This window comes from Bactrocera neohumeralis, chromosome 5 (assembly GCF_024586455.1).
Source record: "Bactrocera neohumeralis isolate Rockhampton chromosome 5, APGP_CSIRO_Bneo_wtdbg2-racon-allhic-juicebox.fasta_v2, whole genome shotgun sequence".
NCBI lineage: Eukaryota > Metazoa > Arthropoda > Insecta > Diptera > Tephritidae > Bactrocera > Bactrocera neohumeralis.
In genome coordinates, this window is record NC_065922.1 from 35,031,331 (window position 1) to 35,051,071 (window position 19,741).

Below are 19,741 nucleotides of genomic sequence, written 5' to 3' on the forward strand. Positions count from 1 at the left end.
TCAAAATATTAATACCGTTACTTCATACAAATGGCACAAAGCACATCCTTATATAACTTCAGAACAACTCTGCTCCCACTCAGCTGCCAATTCATAAATCTGCAACAAACTCATATTTACATACACTTGTATACATATACCATACATACATGCATACACACTTGTAGCGTCCTATCTTCAAATCTATCTGAATGACTTGACCATTTCCGACTTAAATATTCCTTTCTATTGTTTTGCAAAGACGACTCTTCGCAGCCGATAAAGGCCAAGGCTTAGCACCTGAATTTGCCTAAATCAGCTTAAAGCTATTTACATACTCTTATATATACTATCCATACATATTTATAGCTACTCATCGCAACCACTCGCATTATTCGCCATCGATCCCTTAAATAAACAAATTAGTCCAGTGTTTTGGACAAATTTGCTTTTGTTTATTCTTTGCTTGCATACAATGTCTTGTTTATGTGGACTTCGTAAAAGGCACACTGAACCGGATGATTATTGTAAGAGGTCTGGGCAGTGTTATTTGTGGTGTACTTGTAAAATTTGCAATGTACTTAAGTGCTTATATTTAGCACAAGTCATTGCGTCGCAATTTGCCTATTGAAACACCAGGTGGATACACATATGATAATACCTTTAGTCTCAACTTTGGCTACTTGGAGTAGAGCGGATTATAGAACACTTGGTTAATGCCTAGATGTATGTGGTTTGATTATGCAGACGAAATCGTAATGCTAAATCCCACAAAATATATTCTAATGAGGCATTAATGTTGTGATTATTACCATAATGGTCGGTGACTTCGACACTTTTGAGACATATCAGTTAAGTACGTTATTTTACTATATTCATTTAGATTATAGTGACCGATTTCATATGTGCCAAAACTTTGCGTTTAATGCCTTAAAATTTTCGAAAAAAGTTTAAAACATAGATCGACCACAAAAAATGACCGCGGAAGTCGATAAAAATATTGCAAGATTGTCGATGAGGGATCCGTTTAAGACCGCTGCAGTCATTAAACAAGATTAGGTGCACAAATTTCTTCAAGAACGGTAAGAAGGCGACTTGTGGAGAAAAATCTCTTTGACACTTTGTCCGGAAAGGTGCCAATGCTGAGAAAACGGAATAGATGCAATCGTATTCAGTTTAAAAAATGAGACATTAATTATGGAGGAGCTGGTTCGACATTTTATGGTCTGAATACAAAATTCATATGATAGGAAATGATGATTGAATGTGAATCCGACGTCCAAAAATAAAGAAATGTGCGTCTGCTACACGACTAAGTCCTTCAAACCCTTCTTAAACAAAAAGAAAGTTGCCAAAGGGTTGTTAAAATGGAAAGAGAGAACATTGCTTAGTCCGTGAAATGGTATATATTTTTATATAATATTTTTAAAAATACTATTGGAAGCAAAAACTGCCTCTTAAACAAACTAACCTTTATCTGTTTACATTTCCTCTTTATATTTTGAAGCTGATGATTTAGTACTAATAAAAACGGAGCAAAATCGCCAATATTACATTTCAAGCCAAAAATTTTAGAGATAACTATCTATACCAGAAAATCTAAATAAAACAAGTTACATATTTTAATTTGGTTACGAACCCAATTCTTGTTTGGTGTTTTGTTTCAAACTCCTCATCGCCTTTGCAATGCGTCCACTTCAAGCATTAAGGTATTTATGTAACCACATTTTAACTACCGCTTGCATAAATGTGGTTTACTAGGTTGTTAACTAGGCTGAGAACTCCGACTTGTTACGAGTATTAAAGACTAGTTATATAATTTCAAGAGCACCCCGCGTAATAATAAGTATAAAACCAAAATTATGGTTGGTTACTTGTGAGGAATTCACTACGCTGCATGTGTGTGTGTGTGTGTGCATTTAGAATGTTTATTACTTAAATGTGTGTGGTAAAGGCTTAATTAAAATGTCGTTGAACTGACAAGCGGCGGTAGCAACATTTATGAGTTGAATTTTTGGCTTAACTCTTGTATAAATATTTGTTTTTTTTTTTTATTTTATTGTAGCCTTTTTAGTTTTAATTGCCGAATTATTTTTCTTTTAACTACACAAACTTAATTAAAAACCAACAGCTGTTGAATATATGTGTATTTAAACAAAGATACATGCATATATCTACATATGTGAGAATATATTTTTGGGTACTCAGAAAATATTATATATATTTAATGTACATATATATGTGTGCAGAAAGAGGATCAAAGAAGTATAAAATGAGAGTCATGCTTATTTTGCAATGCCTGACTTGTAGCTTGGCAATTAATACCGAATTTATGAATGATTATCACTTGCGCATAAAGCTTTTAATTGGATCGGTGATGCTGTGGCAGCATGTTTGAATTCATTATCAATTCAGCAAAAATATTTAGATATGTCTCCAAAGGAAAATAAAGCATATAAAGGACGGGAGCGAAAATTCGTATCGATATCTTAAAACCTTTATGGCTACTTCGGATTATAGATACAGACGAGCCTGATTAAGTCGACTCAGGTAATCGCACCGATCATTTATTTACATACATATATACTTTTTAGGACCGACTTTTCTTTTTGGGTCCCTCGAGCGGCTCAGACGGTAGTAAGAATTTATCCGCAAAAATGCATGCCTGCCTTAGGTCGCAGGCTGGATAAAACCTGCTTATATGTCTTTCGTAATGGCTTTGCTTTAGTCAATAGACATAGTCAAGTTAGAAAATAGTACCCTCGTATTCAGCTTTAACGGAAATAACAACATTTTGAATGAGATTTCAACTAAGTATAATATATTTAAAGTTCAAACTACAAATACTACTTGTCGTAAGCTGAATGGCAGCAATGGGGTCTTATGTAGCAGTTCACGCAAGTGAGGAAAGTTCTCTGATCGCCATTCATTTGGGAGTGATCAGAAACGGTTATGTTACATATAGCTCAAGCAGCTCACGATTTTCGGTCTTAAACCAAGTATCTTCTGGGTATCAAAGAACATCCGTTTGAAGTCGAGCCAAAGTGAGAAGGCGAACTATCCCTATTCAGGGTTGTGCGGTGTTCTGGGGACCCGCCACGTAAAACTCGTCCCAATGAAAGTTAATCAATAGCCTCGGATTAGAGACCCCACTTTTGATGACGACCAATCTACCTCCGGATCGAAAAGCCATCAGCCAGATTGATCATGTTGTGAAAGACGGAAGACACGTCTCCAGTGTTTTAGTCCTAACATCGACTCGGACCACTATCTTGTTGCAGCCAAGATACGCACCCGCCTCTGTGCAGCAAAAAATACACGTCAACAAACACAAGGATGGTTCGACGTCGAGAAGCAGCCGAACGGTTTTCTACTCGACTTGCACTCTTGCTCGCTGAGAGCTTGGTTCTCAGAAAAGACAAACGAACAGCTGGTACGACGAGGTGTGCCGTGTCGCAGCGGAAAGAAAACAGATTGCCTACCTCGCAACGTTACAATCGACCACAAGGTCGTTGATGGGATATATACCGAGAGCTGAAAAGGGAAATGAGGCGCATTAGCCGACAAAAGTAGAGAGAGGCCGAAATGCGTGCGTATAAAGAGCTTGACAGGGGTAATGCTCGAAAATTCTACGAAAAGATGTGGTGACTAACAGAAGGTTTCAAGACCGGAGCATACTCTTGTAGAACCCTAGAGGTGATCTAGTAACCGATGCCCAGAGCATACTAAAATTATAGAAGGACCACTTTTTCAGCCTCCTGAATGGCAGTGAAGGCATAACATCAGGAGATGGCGAACCCGATTCCCCAATCGATGACGATGAAGCAGGCGTTCCATTGCCCGACCACGAAGAAGTCACAATAGCAATACAGCGCAACGGCCTATTTCCTAAATTATTTCCTCGTTTGATTACGCTAAAAGGTTGTCTCAAATCTAGAATCTAGTAGAAATCTTCTCTCCAACCTTACTCGAGCGACCCTCTACTTCTTCAGCTACCGTGCATAAAGGTCGAAATATTCGACTATTCAAAGGAAAACACAGAAAAGTGGGCTCGGAATAGTTTAAAAAAATATTTTTGGAACTGAAGGTAAGTAGTATTAGGTTCAATGGATTCAAATTGCAACGATTATTCATTATCACTGTTCACATCATTTTCCAATTTATCAAAAATTAAGCATTCACATGCTCTGTATAATGAAAAAAATTCCGTCTACTTAGCACACTCACCATTTGCGCTATATGCACACTCTCGACTCAGCTCTTCTCATTTCGAATTTTGTTTGTAAGTATGCGTAAGAGTAAAAGAGCGCTTGTTTTTGCTCTACTATGCGTATAATGAACCCGCTCGTTGTTCGTTATCGGAAATTCCATTCATGACGTATGGACAACGGGGTGAGCAACTTTAGATAAAATATAAATACATGTGTACTTAACATACATACTGATTATGCTGGCATATCGCAGATAGTAGTGTCGATACAGTCATGCAGTTGGGGAAATGTGTCAATGTCAATGCTAGTGACGTCACATATGATACATCCGCTTACACATATCGCTCACTATCTAATAAGCTACACAACATAATTGAGTTATTTTAAACAAATATTAGAATTTGGCGCCAACATTGATGACACAATTGGTAATGTGTAACTTCCGCTTATGAGCTGGCGTTCAATGACGTTTGCCAAAGGTAATGAAACGAACATGTAGTTCTTTGTGGTCATTTATTTCGGGTGCGATTACTAATTTTCGTTAGAGATAAAAATAGATTTCGCCATTTGATTTAACTTATTTTTTTTCCTAACATGATAATTAATAGTGTAAGTATACACGATAATTTATTGACATGAGCAATGAAAGTGTCGCTCATATTTTTTCTATTTCAATATGCTGAATTGATTATGCAAATGATTAGATTAGATTGTGAATAAGTTCAAGTGGGTTAGTAAGTAATTTGGCAAAGTTATTGGCATTTAGCACATAAATCTATTTTTATACCCTCGTAATATGCTAATATGAGCCTAATAGTTTTATTGACATAACGCTTGAGCTAAAATTAGATATTCAGTTGACGATACTTGGTACCAGTGTCTCGTGCGCTCTGAGGAAGTCGAAATCAATGCTTTGTAATGAGATTAAGTTTAAGTGATTATAACCACTTGCCAGTCAGAAAATACTCTGGTTGTGTAATTCTTTTTTTTTTTTTGAAGAGGTATTTTATTCAAGAAATAAATAAAAGTAATGTACATTTACCGCATTCAAAGTAAAACTTTTAGATTCCTTGGATAGCCAAAAAGTGTCGGACATAAAGAAGATTTTTCTGCTTAAAATTATCAAAACTCAAAACACCAAAAACATTTATTGTAACTATATGGGTATGGAAGATAATGCCAGAAGGGCTAGTTCAAATTTTGATTTTTGATTAAATGAGCACTTCAAAAAGTCAAATTTCTAAAGCTGTGTTAAGTAGGAACTCCCTATTTCACCATATCATGCAAATTTGTGAAATTAAGTCTTAAAAAACTATTGTTATTTTCTAATCTGATTAAATTGTGATAACTTTACAAACAATATTTAACCATTGAATTTACCAGTAAGCTTGATAGCGCAGCTTATCGGTCTACCGCCCAATTTTTGTTCGATATGAACCAAATTTTAATGGTCATTCTTTAATAATACTCTATTGCAGATATTAAGTTTTACACTTTCTAGATATCATCAACTAACATATGGTATAACTAAGCCACCAACAAAATATTGAAACTAATTTTAGCCCTTCCGTAGTTTTATATATATATATCTCATATGAGACAATTTATTGCAGACAAATCCTCTATGAATTGTTGCTATATCCAATAGTTATGTAGTGTTTTACCACAATGACTTTCCGCAAAATGTAGGGCTTGTGCGATATAATAGTAGTTGAAAAAGTCTTTTCGTATTTCTGATCAAACTTCCACTTATTTTGTTTTATATTTATAACAATAAATAAATAGACAAATATGTACCATTTTGGTCAACCACTTTTTGCAATTTTTCCGCTATGGACGTTATTTCATCAGTGTAAATCGAAATTTCGAAATTTCCAGAACGGAAGCGATCAAACTCCCTAAACTTCACAAATTTCATTGGTGGCTTGCGTGGCATTCTTCTTTTTTTATAAAAAAATTTCAAAATATAGCGAATTTCTTCATTATTTTCTCTCATTTTTGAACAGCTGTAACTTTTTTTCAATAATAAATTTTTTGGTTCAATGACGCTTAAAGTCTCACCTTTCCAACACTATATGGTATGACACAATGTGACTGTTACAATTTCGCATGAAAAGATTTTTCGACTACTCAATATACTTATATAGTATGTATATACTTATATCTATACACGAATAATTTTCCTAGAGTCGCAGACTCATTGGTATATAAAGTTTTAAGTAGTATTTTAATATAGTGTCACTTAGCGAACGTTTTAGTTGAAGCCGGGGTTAAAAGCAAAATTCACTTGTGTAAGAGGCGTAAACCTATATAGTACTGAAGCGTTAGAGTTTCATAAAACATTGTGGGTGGATACCATCCTTTCATTTCCATACATGAAAACTACCTGTGGACAATTTTATATATAGTAAAACAGAAAATGAAATATGAAATATGAGCGAAACATTTTTCATTTCTGGAAGCTGAAGGCAAGAAAGGTGCTCTTTAAAGCGCATTTTGAAACTTTTAAAAGTCAAAAATGATGTACCTTTGAAAACATTTAAATTAAAGGCACTTCAAGCAAGTTTAGGTCATTTACGAAAAAAACACTGAGAAACAATTTATCAATGCAGCAAAAATAGAAGCCACCAATACTAAATGTGTGCAACATATCCTCAAATGAAATGCAATTTAACTCAAGAGGATGAAAGTGTGATAAAATCGTTTCTATATATTCTATATTACGTATTAGGATTGATCTACGACGTGCGTGAATCGAATCGATAATTTTCGTTTTTGGATTTTTTGCTTGTGATTTTTTCTACATACATATTTCAACTAGTGTGTTTGGTTGTGATTTATTTACGACGTGAAAATTTTGTCTGGCGATTTTAACCAATTATTTGTGTTTCCAACGGAATCACGACAGCAGAATCGTTGAAAATTCTGAAGAAATGTTTTGGCGAGTCTAGTATATCACGAACAGAAGTATTTGAGTAGCACAAGGCATTCAGTGAAGGGCGTGTAGTTATCGCAAACTTGTCTCATGCATACGTCCATACACCTTTGTTAATGACGATAACATTGGAATATTTAAAGAAAAAGTGACTGGAAATCATCGTGTTGGCATCAGAGAGACAGCATCTCAAAATCTCTTAGACATCGGATGTACACATTTGGGTTAATGTTTTGGCTATGGACTGTGTCAAAGCTAGACTTATAACAAAATACCTGAATCTTTTGCAAAAACCACAACGAGTAGAAGTCGCAAAAGAAATTTTTGACAATAAAGCTGAGAACCCGACATTCATTCAATGCATCATGATTAAAGTTGAGACGTGGGTTTATGAATATGACGTCGAATATAACGATCAATATAGTGAATGTGGCGCCGAAAGTCAGTCGAAAACGAAAAAAACTGCGTTAAAGTCGGTCAAAAATCAAAGTGATGCCATTGTCTTATTTAGTTACCGTGCTGTGGTTCACTATGAATTGGTTAAATGGAATACTACTTGGCTGTTTTAAGTACTTACATACGTAAGCAATTCGCCGTATTAAAATAAGTGAAAATATTTTTTCCTCAGTCTGGGTCAAATTTGATCCGGTAGTAAGATGTCATCGAAATTAACCTCATTTCGAATTTTTTATCTTAAGAGCCGTTTTACTAATGTATGGTTAGTCATCTTTCAGTTACGTTCTGGTTAACATAACCAAGGCTCTTTCTTTCGGTAAAGAAGACTTTTTTAACCACAACTGAATTGAGAAAACAGTCCTAAGAGGCGATATGCAACATACTGCATATACATAGTATTGGAATCACATAGATTATAGCTCAGTACTGAACTCAGCTTGAAATCGTTCAGTGCAACGGAATTTGGCTTTTGTCAATTGCCGCATTTGTGGCAGTTAATAAACTCATAACGCGCTTTGCTTTGGCTACCGCTCCCGCTGTTGCACGCATACACGTACGGCTGCAAAATAAAAAAACTACACATAACAAAGTGTAAAATAAACATTACAACAAAAACAACGTTTAAGAGTGATTTCTTCACTTCGTCTTGACAACATTATCATCGTTATTAGGTTTAACCTTCAGCAGCGTGTAGCCTTCGTTGTCCTGACATTTTACAAAACGCCAGAACGACGCTGCCTTTTTTGCTGTGGGCGTTGCACAAGTTTGTATGCACAGTTATATTTGTATGTGGTTGAACAAAAGATGCTGCAAACTGCCAACACTTTACAAAAAGTGCAACACCAATAAAGACAAACAAATTTTCAAGGATTTGCTGGGCATTTATGTTGCGCTTTGTTTGCTTTATTGCTTTTGCATATTTTGGTTTATCTCCTTTCTATTTGTTTGCCTCTTGTTTTGCTTGTCCTTTGTTAATGGCGGTGTTGTGTACAAAGCATTTGATAAATATGCATGTGTGTTAGTATGTGATGTCCTTGAGGTGTCTATTTTGACTATTAAGTCCTTAAATAAATGCATACATACATATAAATATATATAAAAGTGTACTTACATATTTACATTGTGGTGATTTGTTTCGGCAGGCCACCTTAATTTATGCATTTTTGGTTGCAATTTCCAGAAAACCAAAGAAACGCATTCAATCTTCATTCACACTTCACTCGCGAAGCCACATACATACGAACATACGTATGCATCGGTTGTTAGTTCGTATTGTAATGTAGCATTTGCGTAGCGACGAGTCGGAATGTCGAAGTCAACGCGAAAACCGAAAGTTGAAAGTCATATGTGTGTCGTTGGCCGAAGAGGTGACCTGAAAAATGACAAGATAATGTGAAAAATGTGTCGAATGTTAGGAGAAATAAAATTTAGGTATGTTACAATATTTCCAATTATTTAAGAAAGCGTACTTCTAATGGTAATACCTATACAAATCATGCTAAGAATGTAATACTAAATAATAAACTAATATAATAACGTCGTTTGCAGAAAAGACAGTTATTTAGGTTCGCTGCATTTGTGAGAATATTTTGCAGTTTTTTTAGCTAGGTACAGGGTTCGAGAAAACTCATGAATTTGGTTACTCTCTTCCAACTGGGTTTTAATTGCATGTTTTACTATGTTTGCCACGAAGTTTGTAACACACAAAAATAAATGACGAAGACCAACATATCATCAGCGTGACGAGCTAAAACGATAGGGCCCCATTAAAATATAAAGAATGTTATTTTTTAGATATGTGGGGTTCAAAATAAAATAAAACGAACATAATGAAATGTTTTAGGTCAAGAATCTAGTTTTATTATAAGAATAAAGATTTGCCATAACGCTTAATAAACGATTTCGGAAGTGATCTTCGGGGCTTCTTCTTTTTTATTGCTGTAGACCAGTGAGCTAGAGTATTTTCATCCATGCGGACCACGTCTCTATTAGTTCGCTGAACTATTTCAATGCCGTCGTATATCTCGTATAGCTCATCGCTCCCTCGACTGTGGTATTCGTCGTTTCCATAACGCAAAGGGCCATAAATCTCATTAAATGTTGTCATCGTCATGCATGCGCATTGATTATAGAGTTTTGTCTCTGTTCGTAGAAAGAGGGCTTTTCTTCCAAATTGCCTACTCAGTCCGAAGTAGCACCTATTGGCAAGAGTTATTATGCCGTGGGTTTCGAGGCTGACGTTGTTGTTTGTGTTAATGCTGGTTCCAAGATACCCGAAATTATCTACGACTTCGAACATATGACTGACAACAGTGCCGTGAGAGCCAAGTCGCCAGTAACTATTTGTTTGATGATTGTTCGCCTTGTCTTCGTTCACTACCACACAAATTTGCTTAGCTTCCTTTTCCAGTCTGGAGAAAGCAGAACTAACGGCGCGGTTGTTATGGCCAATGATATCGATGTCATCGAAGCCAGTAGTTTCTCTATTCAGATCTGTAGTTCGAATTATTTTCTCTAGATGTAGATTGAAAAAACCGGCTTGTCTGGAACCGCGTTTGGTATTCAACACACAGCTTTGCGGGGATACCAAATTCAGACATAGCAGCATAAAGGATTTTTGTGCTGTTAAAAGCAGGCTTGGAAGCGACGAAGAGGTGGTGTGTGTCAATTCTCTTTTCACGGGTGTTCTCCTGGATTTGGCGCATGGTCAATATCTGGCCAGCTGTTGATTTGCCAGGCTTAAAGCCACACTGATTTTGTCCAATCAGTTTGTTCACGTGGCCTTTATTCTTTCAGATAGATATTTTTATGCGATGTTGGAGAGGTTTGTCCCACGGTAGCTGGCGCAGATTGTGGGGTCTCCTTTTTGTGGATTGGGCATGCTTTCGTCCGAACGTATTCTACAAAGAAGCTGATGCTTGCTCCTTATCAGTTCTTCGCCACCGTATTTGATCAGCTGCATTTGAATTGTTGTTTTGTTTATCCGTTTTGGGCGTTTTTTTACGTACTGGGTCTCAAACCCAGCGCACTAATCTTGGGAGAAATGTTTTACCTTTTCACTTTCGCCTTCAAACTTATGTTTTTTGGCTACCCACAGAATACTTGGCCTAAGACCGGAAGTCGTGAGTTGCTTGAGGCATATGTTAAGTAATCGTTTTTGGCCACTCCAAAGTGAATGGCTCTAACAAATTCCAGCCGAGAGGCTTGATAACACGCCGAACATTCTCTTCCAAGGCGTAAATCGTCTCAGACATAGGTGCGTAGATAAGCGACTTCACATAACCCCATAAAAATAGTCCGGTGGTGTTAAATCGCTCCAACTTGAAGAACACGCAAAAGGCACATGAGGCGCTCTCCAAAATGTTCCTTCAATAAATAGATTGTTTCATTGGCTATTTGGTACATACCGCCATCTTGTTGGAAACGAAGGTTGTCCCCATTAACAACCTCCAATTCAGGTACGAAAAAGTCATGAATCATGACTCTATAGTGTTCCCCATTGACCGCTACGTTATAGTTTCGGATTTGAAGAAATATGGATTAGTGATTTTCTCAGTCCATAGAGCACACCAAAGAGTGATTTTTGAAGATATAAAAACAAAAGGATTGAAGATGGTGGAACCAGATTTTCCTCAGAAAATCAAGATCTAGATTTTGTCAGCGTGCTAACCAAGTAAGCTTACTACTCTTGAATACTCATGAGCATTATGGGGATTTAGACTGGAAGAATTTTCAGACGAAGAAAGATTTTTGCATGAAGTTTACATTACATAAAAACGAATAAGAAGTTTTCTGGTGTTACCTCTGCCATATTCCAAATGGCTGGAGCACCTTTTACATTCCCACAAGAATCTATTATTACTACTGTAAGAAGTCACTTTTTTCATGTTTGACAGCATTGAAAACTTGGTTTTAGCCATGAATCTAAGTTTACTTCACACACAATAATTCCAGTTTATTATTTTTATTCTCTCAAATAGCACTAAACTGTCTATAATGTGAATCTTATTTAAAATTCAGACGACTATAAATATATGTTAATATAATTAGACGGGTTCATAAATATTCCAAACGAATTTTAAGCCCCACACTATCTTGTCATACCATAAAACACACAATTCGCCTTATGCTCGTAGATATCCAAATATTTTGAGCCAAAATGGAAAATTTGTAACGCATTTCATGCTCAATACGATTTGTTTGCAAACTTTAATGCCGCGCACACGCAAATCCAAAACGCATGCGTCGAAGTCAGCATAGAAAGGCGTAACCTTATTTAAACTTGTACCAACCGAATCGAAACAACGCACAGCCGAAAGGTTAATAAGGCGCGGGCGCGAGCGCAACAAAGAATAGTCTTTTGTCAAAAGCGTACATCAAGCCGTCCAAGCGGTAGTTGAAGAGAATAAACTCACACCGTGGCGGCGCATGCGCAAAAGATTTTATGCCACAACATGTGGCATAGGTGGTGGCACAAGAACACACTTGTGCGGACGTGGCACCCACTAGGCGGTCGCAGCCATTCGTTGCCGATTTTCAGCGTGCGCGTGAATGAACATATGCGAACCCAGCGCAGGATGTGCGTAAGAGCAACAAGCGATAATGCTAAATGCTGTTTGTTTGTTGCTTTTTGACGCGAAAAGGGACGCGAGCGTATAATTACGATTAGTAACGCTAATCGACGCCTCAATTTAAGCGTGACACGCATTTTGTAGCTCATAAAAATATAAATACACATGCTTGTACAGGCACCAATGCAATGTGAGCGAAGGCTATAAGAAGGATATTACCTTGTAAGGTAGCAAATAACAACAAAAGTTGAGAATAATCAATATAAAGCAGCCTGATCGCCGACACCGCCATCTTCAGCGGCTGCCGTGGCGAATGCGCCAACAGGTAAATAAAGCTGAAGCCGGCTGAGGAAATGCTAATAAAATTTTTACATATACCTATAGTATAACTATGCATGTTTTCAAATACAATAATGCTTTGACGAAATAACCGTAAAAATGTGCACATAAAAATATTATAGTGTGTTGAGAGCGTGGAAAAAACATTATTTAGACACAATAGTATCAGCAAACTGCAACTAAACAAAGTTACCTTGAGTATGTGCATAGCAATGTGTGCGTGTGTGTGTTAAACATAATGTGACCAAAGCATAGCGGTTATTAGACGCTGTTGTGACACTTTCCACAAACACAATCGCATAATTGGAAATGGCTTACCGCTCATGGCACAGTTGCACACCAGCATGCCGTACAACTAGCAAGCTGCTTCGCGCAGCTTCTTGCGCTTTGCTGATTAGTCCTCCACTAAGTCAACTAGTCAATATAAATGATTCCCGCTGTTAACTGTTGACCGTACGCGTGAACGATGACTTCATTGCGCGCAGCGGTGGGCTTTTCGGTAGCATTGTTCAGTCGCTGAGGTAGCGCCGTGACCACGCAGCGTCCTATGGCTACTGCCGCTAGTAATAGAAATGATCGCTAACCAAAGTATTGCATACGAATCAATAGCAATTCCTGGTAGTTGAGTGGTGGTAAGAAATTTAAGCTACAATATGAAGCGGGTGTAGTTTTGTGGCAGCGGCACTTAATTATGGGTTTAAGCGCGATAAAAAGCGCGCGGTGTTGTTTTAACCCTTGTATGGGGAAGCATATAATATCAAAGAAAATTCGTATATTCATAGAACAAATATATCATTAACGAAGTAAAATCGAAAGGGGGTCTCTCATCCGAGGCTGTTTTCATCTTTTCATTGGAGGTGTTTTTTTACGTGGTGGATACCAAACCCACCGCACAACCCTGGGGAGTGATGTTTCGCCTTTCACTTTAACTCGCCTTCAAACTTATGTTTTTTTAACTACACAAAGGATACTTGATCTAAGAATGGAAGTCGTGAGTTGTTTGAGCCATATGTAGAGCGAGGGAGTTGGACAGCTCAAGTCTTCAAGACAGTTGGTTTTAAATTCCACTAAGCGAAGTCATCCACCTTTTTGCTACTTTCCATACCAGTTTCTTTGGGAAAACCCAAACGATCTGAACTCTTTTATTATCATTTGGATTTATGCTATACATCAAGGTCAAATGCGTATTGTTTTGTTCAATAATTAGTTGTTATTTTGAAGGTAATTTAATAATGCAACTCTCATAGAAACTCTCGTTTCTGGTGACAAAACCAGAAAACTGATTTTCCGAATCTTCTCTTGAGAGAATTTTTCATCAGCAGTAACGTGCTATACATACATACGCTATATACTGAATCAGATAGTAGTCAATTGGTGCCAGGTCCGAACTAAAAGTTGTATGCATTTAAACCAGCTAGCTAGGCTCTCGGAGTTCCTGGCAAGTTACGTATACTATCGATGTGAGTGGCTGGAGTTTCCTTGATGACACACAATTTCTCCCCTACTGGTCAAAGTTGGCCGCTTCCGAGCATTTGCTTATTTTTGGCAATACAAATCCAAGTTAAGAGATAGACCGTTGGGGAGGTCCGTCTAACTTTGCCGCAAACTTAAAGAATACTGAATCTAGTCGATCGTAGATATAGATACAGGCTGTTTTATTAGACATGTGATTTTCAATCAAGAACTAACACATATTTACCTTTATGGTATGGCCAATAATTTAGCTTTTTTATGAAGATATTTTAGTTTGGCTTTAGGATTAAAAAATGTTTCGGGCAAGTGACCGCCGGATCTAATAAATTCTAGTCAAGAGGCCCAATCTCGAACAATTTTGGAGCAAATGGCAGCGCATGACAGCAATAACGCATTGAATATTCTCTTCCAAGGCAATTCTGAATCGTCTCGGGCTTATGTGCGTAGACAAGCGACTTCACATAATCCTACAAAAAAATAGTAGTCTAGCATCAATATGTGAGGCCACGCTACAGGCTCACGCCGCGAAAAAATTCACTGACTAAAAGTTTCTTTCAATAAATTGATTGTTTCGTTGGCTGTATGGCATGTAGTGCTATCTTGGTGGAACCGAAGTTCCGCCACATCTACATCCTCAAATTCAGACACGAAAAAGTTGGATTTTGTAAGCTCACAAACCAAAAAAATCTTCTATAAAGTGGATAGGCACCCCTCCAATTGTTGCGCACGATGGCGAATTGACCCATTTGGGTCTTCTTTGATATCAGCACAATTTGTTATGGACAGGAGCAGGTTCTACCCATCCAGGTTCTCGCGACTTCAGACAAGTCACTACCAGTGTGAGCAGGCTGGCGTTGTCGTAAGGGAATACTATTATTTTTCCATGGAACAAAGCTAGCCGCTTTTGGGCCATTGCTTTCTTCCAATTATTGACGGTATAGGTTCGAATTAAGAGTTTGGGCTTAGTTTGAAGAGTTTTTTCAGGATGACATCGTATCTTTCTAACACAATATAGAGAAATCCGATCAATTACTAAGATATTGGTAGCCTCATAGTTCAAAGCACAATTTTAGTAGATTATTTCACAGAGAATAATGCTACTTTAAAATGACTACCAGCTTTTTATTTTTTAAAAAGGCATGATTATTAAGTTGATTGTTTAGTAGATTGAATGAAATTTTCCATTATTATTATTTCCAACAATAATTCGTTCGCCCTATATGAAAAGTTTCGTCTAATAAGGATAGATGTATGGCCGATTTTCAATTTCAATCCTGCTCTGAAAAAATATACCATGCCTTTGATATATTTCCTATTCGAAAAACAAACAATTTTAAATTAATTCTATTCAGAATTTCCAAATACCATTATCTCGAAAACTGGGGCCAATTTTAGGGTAAACGAATATACTGAGAAGCACACATTTTTTAACTCCCCGAAATGTAAATATTTTCATACCTACATATACTATGTATCTACCTGCTATCTAATAACAATATTATCTTCACACTGCATAAAATCACCGTAACGAATGAATGAATTGTCTATTAACTGTTGTGTTTATTGACAGGTAAATAGTATTTTATTGCGGTGATTTTGAATGGCAGTTTCACGTGGATTATAAAGCTTAATTGGTTAATAAGCCTAGGTGATGGAGTGGAAGAATACCACGTGAATAAAATTTCCATTCGTTATGTTAATTGTGATTTTTGTTGATATTTGTTATTTTATGTTAATGATACATAGGGGCTACAAGTTGGGTGTTCAAAAAGATTACATATACATACACATTTGCGAAGTTATGTTACAGATTAACCTTAGTTTTTTAAGACACATTTTGGAAAACAGATAAGCTTTTGCATTGGAAAACTTATTTGTCTTTGTTTAAATAAGCCTTAAACTTTATATTCAAGGGTTAAACATAAAGCTTAGCCGCAAATTAGCCAACGTTTTGTCAAGGTCATATTTTCATTTGAAGCTGATCCGCAAAAGATGTGCATTCCAAAAAGAAATAAATGCACATGAGTATCTATTTATGGATAGGGATTTATGATGTCATGCAAATTTTATGGCATTTTTTATGTATCTTAAAATCCCAAATCAGTATAATAGTATAAATGCAATAAGTGAACCGTTGAGCCAATTTAAGCAATAAATCAAATGATTATTTTATGCAGTGCAAAACTTGGTTTTGATCTACAGTCAAAATACGAGCAGCTGCTGAAACAGAGAAAAGGAATTATTGGGTAACACACGCAAGTGGTGGAAAACGGTGGATGCGGCACCATTAATGTGTTGTTCAAATATTGGCGCAACGATACGAAAGCAGGGGCGTTCTCATGGTGCAAAAGCCAATTGGCTTCGCGCAAATTGCGCATAACTTGTAGGTGAAATTAATTATTAATTGTGCAACCCTTACACAAGGAGTCATGATGCACGAGCGCTACGCTCTTTTTGGTCGAAAATGAGCAATTTTGACACAAAAATTGAAGACAAATTAAAACGGGTCCAAGCTAAAGAGCTCTCAAAAATTAACCAAATATTCAAAATGGCCCACCTTGTCAGCATAAGTAAGCGATATGAGTATGTTGCATTACAACAGATCATTTACGAGGCATCGAATAACCAGATTGGCACAAGTTGATGGGTCAATGGCATACCACTCGGATTTTACTCTCTATTCTTAATATCACCTAATTATATTTTAGGCCAAGGGATTGGAAAGGCCACTCCATTACATTAATTTTTTGCTCCTGGACCATTTCTCATTCCTTTACAAGTTTTGAGGAATGTTTGGCATCAATATTCTGCATGAACTCCAATTTTCATGGAATTTTTTCCTCGGTATATGGTAGCATCCCCTTCTTCAGTAGATTAACATAGTAGAGCGGAAATCTTTTAATTTTTACAGAATTTCGGATCAGCTCCTGAGGCGGAAAAGCATCCACATAGCTTGATATTGCCTCCTCCATACTTGACAGTTTTTATGTATTTAGGAAGGCAATATTAGTGGGGCGTCTTACATATTTTTCCATCAGATCCGTACAAATTAATTTTAGTTTCATCAAACCATGGTACGTTATTCAAATTTTGACGGGTTCTGTGTCGCTTTGCGAAAAACAGTCTTTTTTTTACGATATGTTTATGTGCTTGGATGTGGAAATTTCCTAGTTGAACGTGCCTTCAAATTCTTTTCAATTAGTCTACTCCGTATTGTCCGATTGAACACTGATGTCTGTAAGATATTCTTGAGGTAATTTGATGTACGAATCAAAAGGTCATCGAAATTTTGGATGTGGCTTCCTGCTCCGTTTTTTCATTGCGTCTTCAAAGTGAACTAAAGAAAAAACTTTTTAACAGAGCAGTGCATCAAATCTGCAAACTCCTTAACTTTTCTTAATTTTTTTACTATTCCGTTCTTCAGCTGTACATTACACTACTCGACCCATTCCGAATAAATAGATTGAATTGAACAACTTTTTGTAGCTAAACTTGCTTAAAAGTTTTAAATCTAAATTCTTTTTTGCCGAACTAACTGAAAAACGAAAAATTGTGGCTTATTTCTATTATTTTTTCCTACTTAAATAGGTGGTCCCTCACAAAATCGCAAATAAAGGTAAATATTTTAAGCGAAATCGGATAAAACAGGAGAGCAATGCTCCATGTGATATCGGTTTTAGGTATATTATTTTCGTAAAACGTAGTTCTAAGTAGAGGAATCGATGATGTTTCTATAATTTTCTTCAATAGTGAATTTATATACTTTATAGACTCTTCGACATTTCCTTCCGAGACTAACAAACTTCGTAGCAGACTTAAAACACCCTGTCTGAGATACATATAAATCGTCCGAAACAAAGGTGAAAAATTATTTTATCACCTCCAACCGTTACTTCATATTTGACCTTAAAACCGCTAGCCTCAACTTCTCATATATTGCCTATAACGGTGTTCAAGGAGTATAATTGATGATAATAATAAAAGTGCGTAATAGCGTTAGGTGAGGTCCTGCAATATAACGGTGCATTTTGCATTGTCAATTGTTGTTAACAGCCTTTGACTATAACGTTTGTTTATTTGTTGTTGTTTTGTTTTGTCTTGTACGCATAATTGTCAGGTGTTGGCATTTAAAGGCCTAACAATGCCAATGACAAGCGAACAAATATCGGGAAGTGCTTTCAGTTGGAGGAGTACATACTTGTATATATGTATGTATACAACGAAATCAAACACACACTCAACGCAGCGCAACAGCCAAATGCCAGTAGAGAATAGAACATTGTAAGCAGCTGCAATGTTGGAGGCACAGGACACAATCAAGATGTTGCTGGCACCGCACACAAACCGGCCGAAAATCATCTTGCCATATGCTCGCGGTACACATGTCCTGATTTGTTGTTGGCGTTGTTTGGCTTTATAAAGTCTCCTTTCTTTTCAATAACTATTGAATGGTGGGATTATTTGTATTTACAACAACATTTCGCCTTTTATTGAACAGTATGATTGTATGTGTACATACAATTACTTCCTCTTGGCAACGACAGGCGTTGAATTGAAATAATATTCACTTATGCTGCCTATGGAGTCTGCTCCGCCATGGGATGCCATTGCGGCTGTGGCTTTGCAGTGTCACTCTGTACCTTCATAAACCAACACCAAGGCATTACCAACATTCTTGTGTGCGTGTGCGTGTGTTTGTGCGTATTTGTGTCAACGTGTCGCCGTGTAATTCTTATTTGTTAGACACTCTTTTGTCTCCACGAGTAAAAGATTTGATCAGTTTTTAATGAACTTCATTCATGTTTGAATGACTTTGATCGGCTCCGCTCTGTGCAATGTCGACTCATCGATATGTATTTGGCGTAGAAAAAAAACAACAATAAGTACTTGAACAATGCCTCTACTCGTATGTGTATGTGTGTGTGGGAATGTGCTTGTGTCGCTGTGGTGACGGAGGATTGCCGGCCTGGTCGAAGACACCATCCAACATATTTGTATGAATTGTTTCACATGAATAAATAAAGTTATACAAAATGCCATGTGTCCATATGAATTTGAGGTGTGTGTGCGGGCATTGGCATTTTTGGAGATTCTTTTGTATGTATGTAAGTGGTAAGATTTCAGAAGTCACGATAAATCATAATAAATTTGTGAAATTACTGTTACACATTCCAATCAGTTTTTTCGTTTGTTAGAATTTCGAAATTTTTAATTGGTCAGCAAATTCCATTGGAATTGAAACGAACTCGCTGAATGCCTTGTTCTTGTGGGACGTAAATTCTATTAAATTTCCGAATGAGAACTGATTTAAGACCTTGCGGTCGAAATCGGACCACAACCTTTAAAGTATGCCACCTCCAACCAAACCTCTTCAAACCACTAGATACCGAATATTTGGACCCCTGTATCTATAGTTGACTTTTAACCGAAAATATCGCTCACTGTATGGGATATACATTTGGAATTCAGTGAGAATGCTTTTCTGATAATATGTACATCAAAAATTGGTTGAATCGGGCCAATACTTCCCTGAGAACCCATATTCCTAATATTAAGAATTTCGAAATTCCGGGTCACTTTGAACTTGATCACTGGTAGTGCCATTGGGGGCAAAAGCAGAAGTCAAAAAACAATAAGCTACCGACTACTGCATTGGAAACGTTAAAGAGCTGCGATGTGAACCTCCCATACCCCATAATTCATGCGAGCTCTGAACGCTCTTTTTCGACATTTCGCCATTTGAAAATGTGGCTGAGGATTTTCTATTCAATACACGA

At 36.9% G+C, this 19,741-nt stretch overlaps 1 protein-coding gene across 1 annotated transcript in view; it reads right to left on the reverse strand.

The window, feature by feature from the left end:
* Positions 1–19,741, reverse strand: part of LOC126759849 (uncharacterized) — a 690,051-nt gene that overhangs the window by 497,575 nt on the left and 172,735 nt on the right. The window contains exon 4 of the mRNA XM_050475014.1: positions 8,693–8,953. Within this exon, the coding sequence (XP_050330971.1) occupies positions 8,897–8,953 (57 nt within the window). The 3' untranslated portion in view covers positions 8,693–8,896. The remainder of the gene's footprint in view (positions 1–8,692; positions 8,954–19,741) is intronic.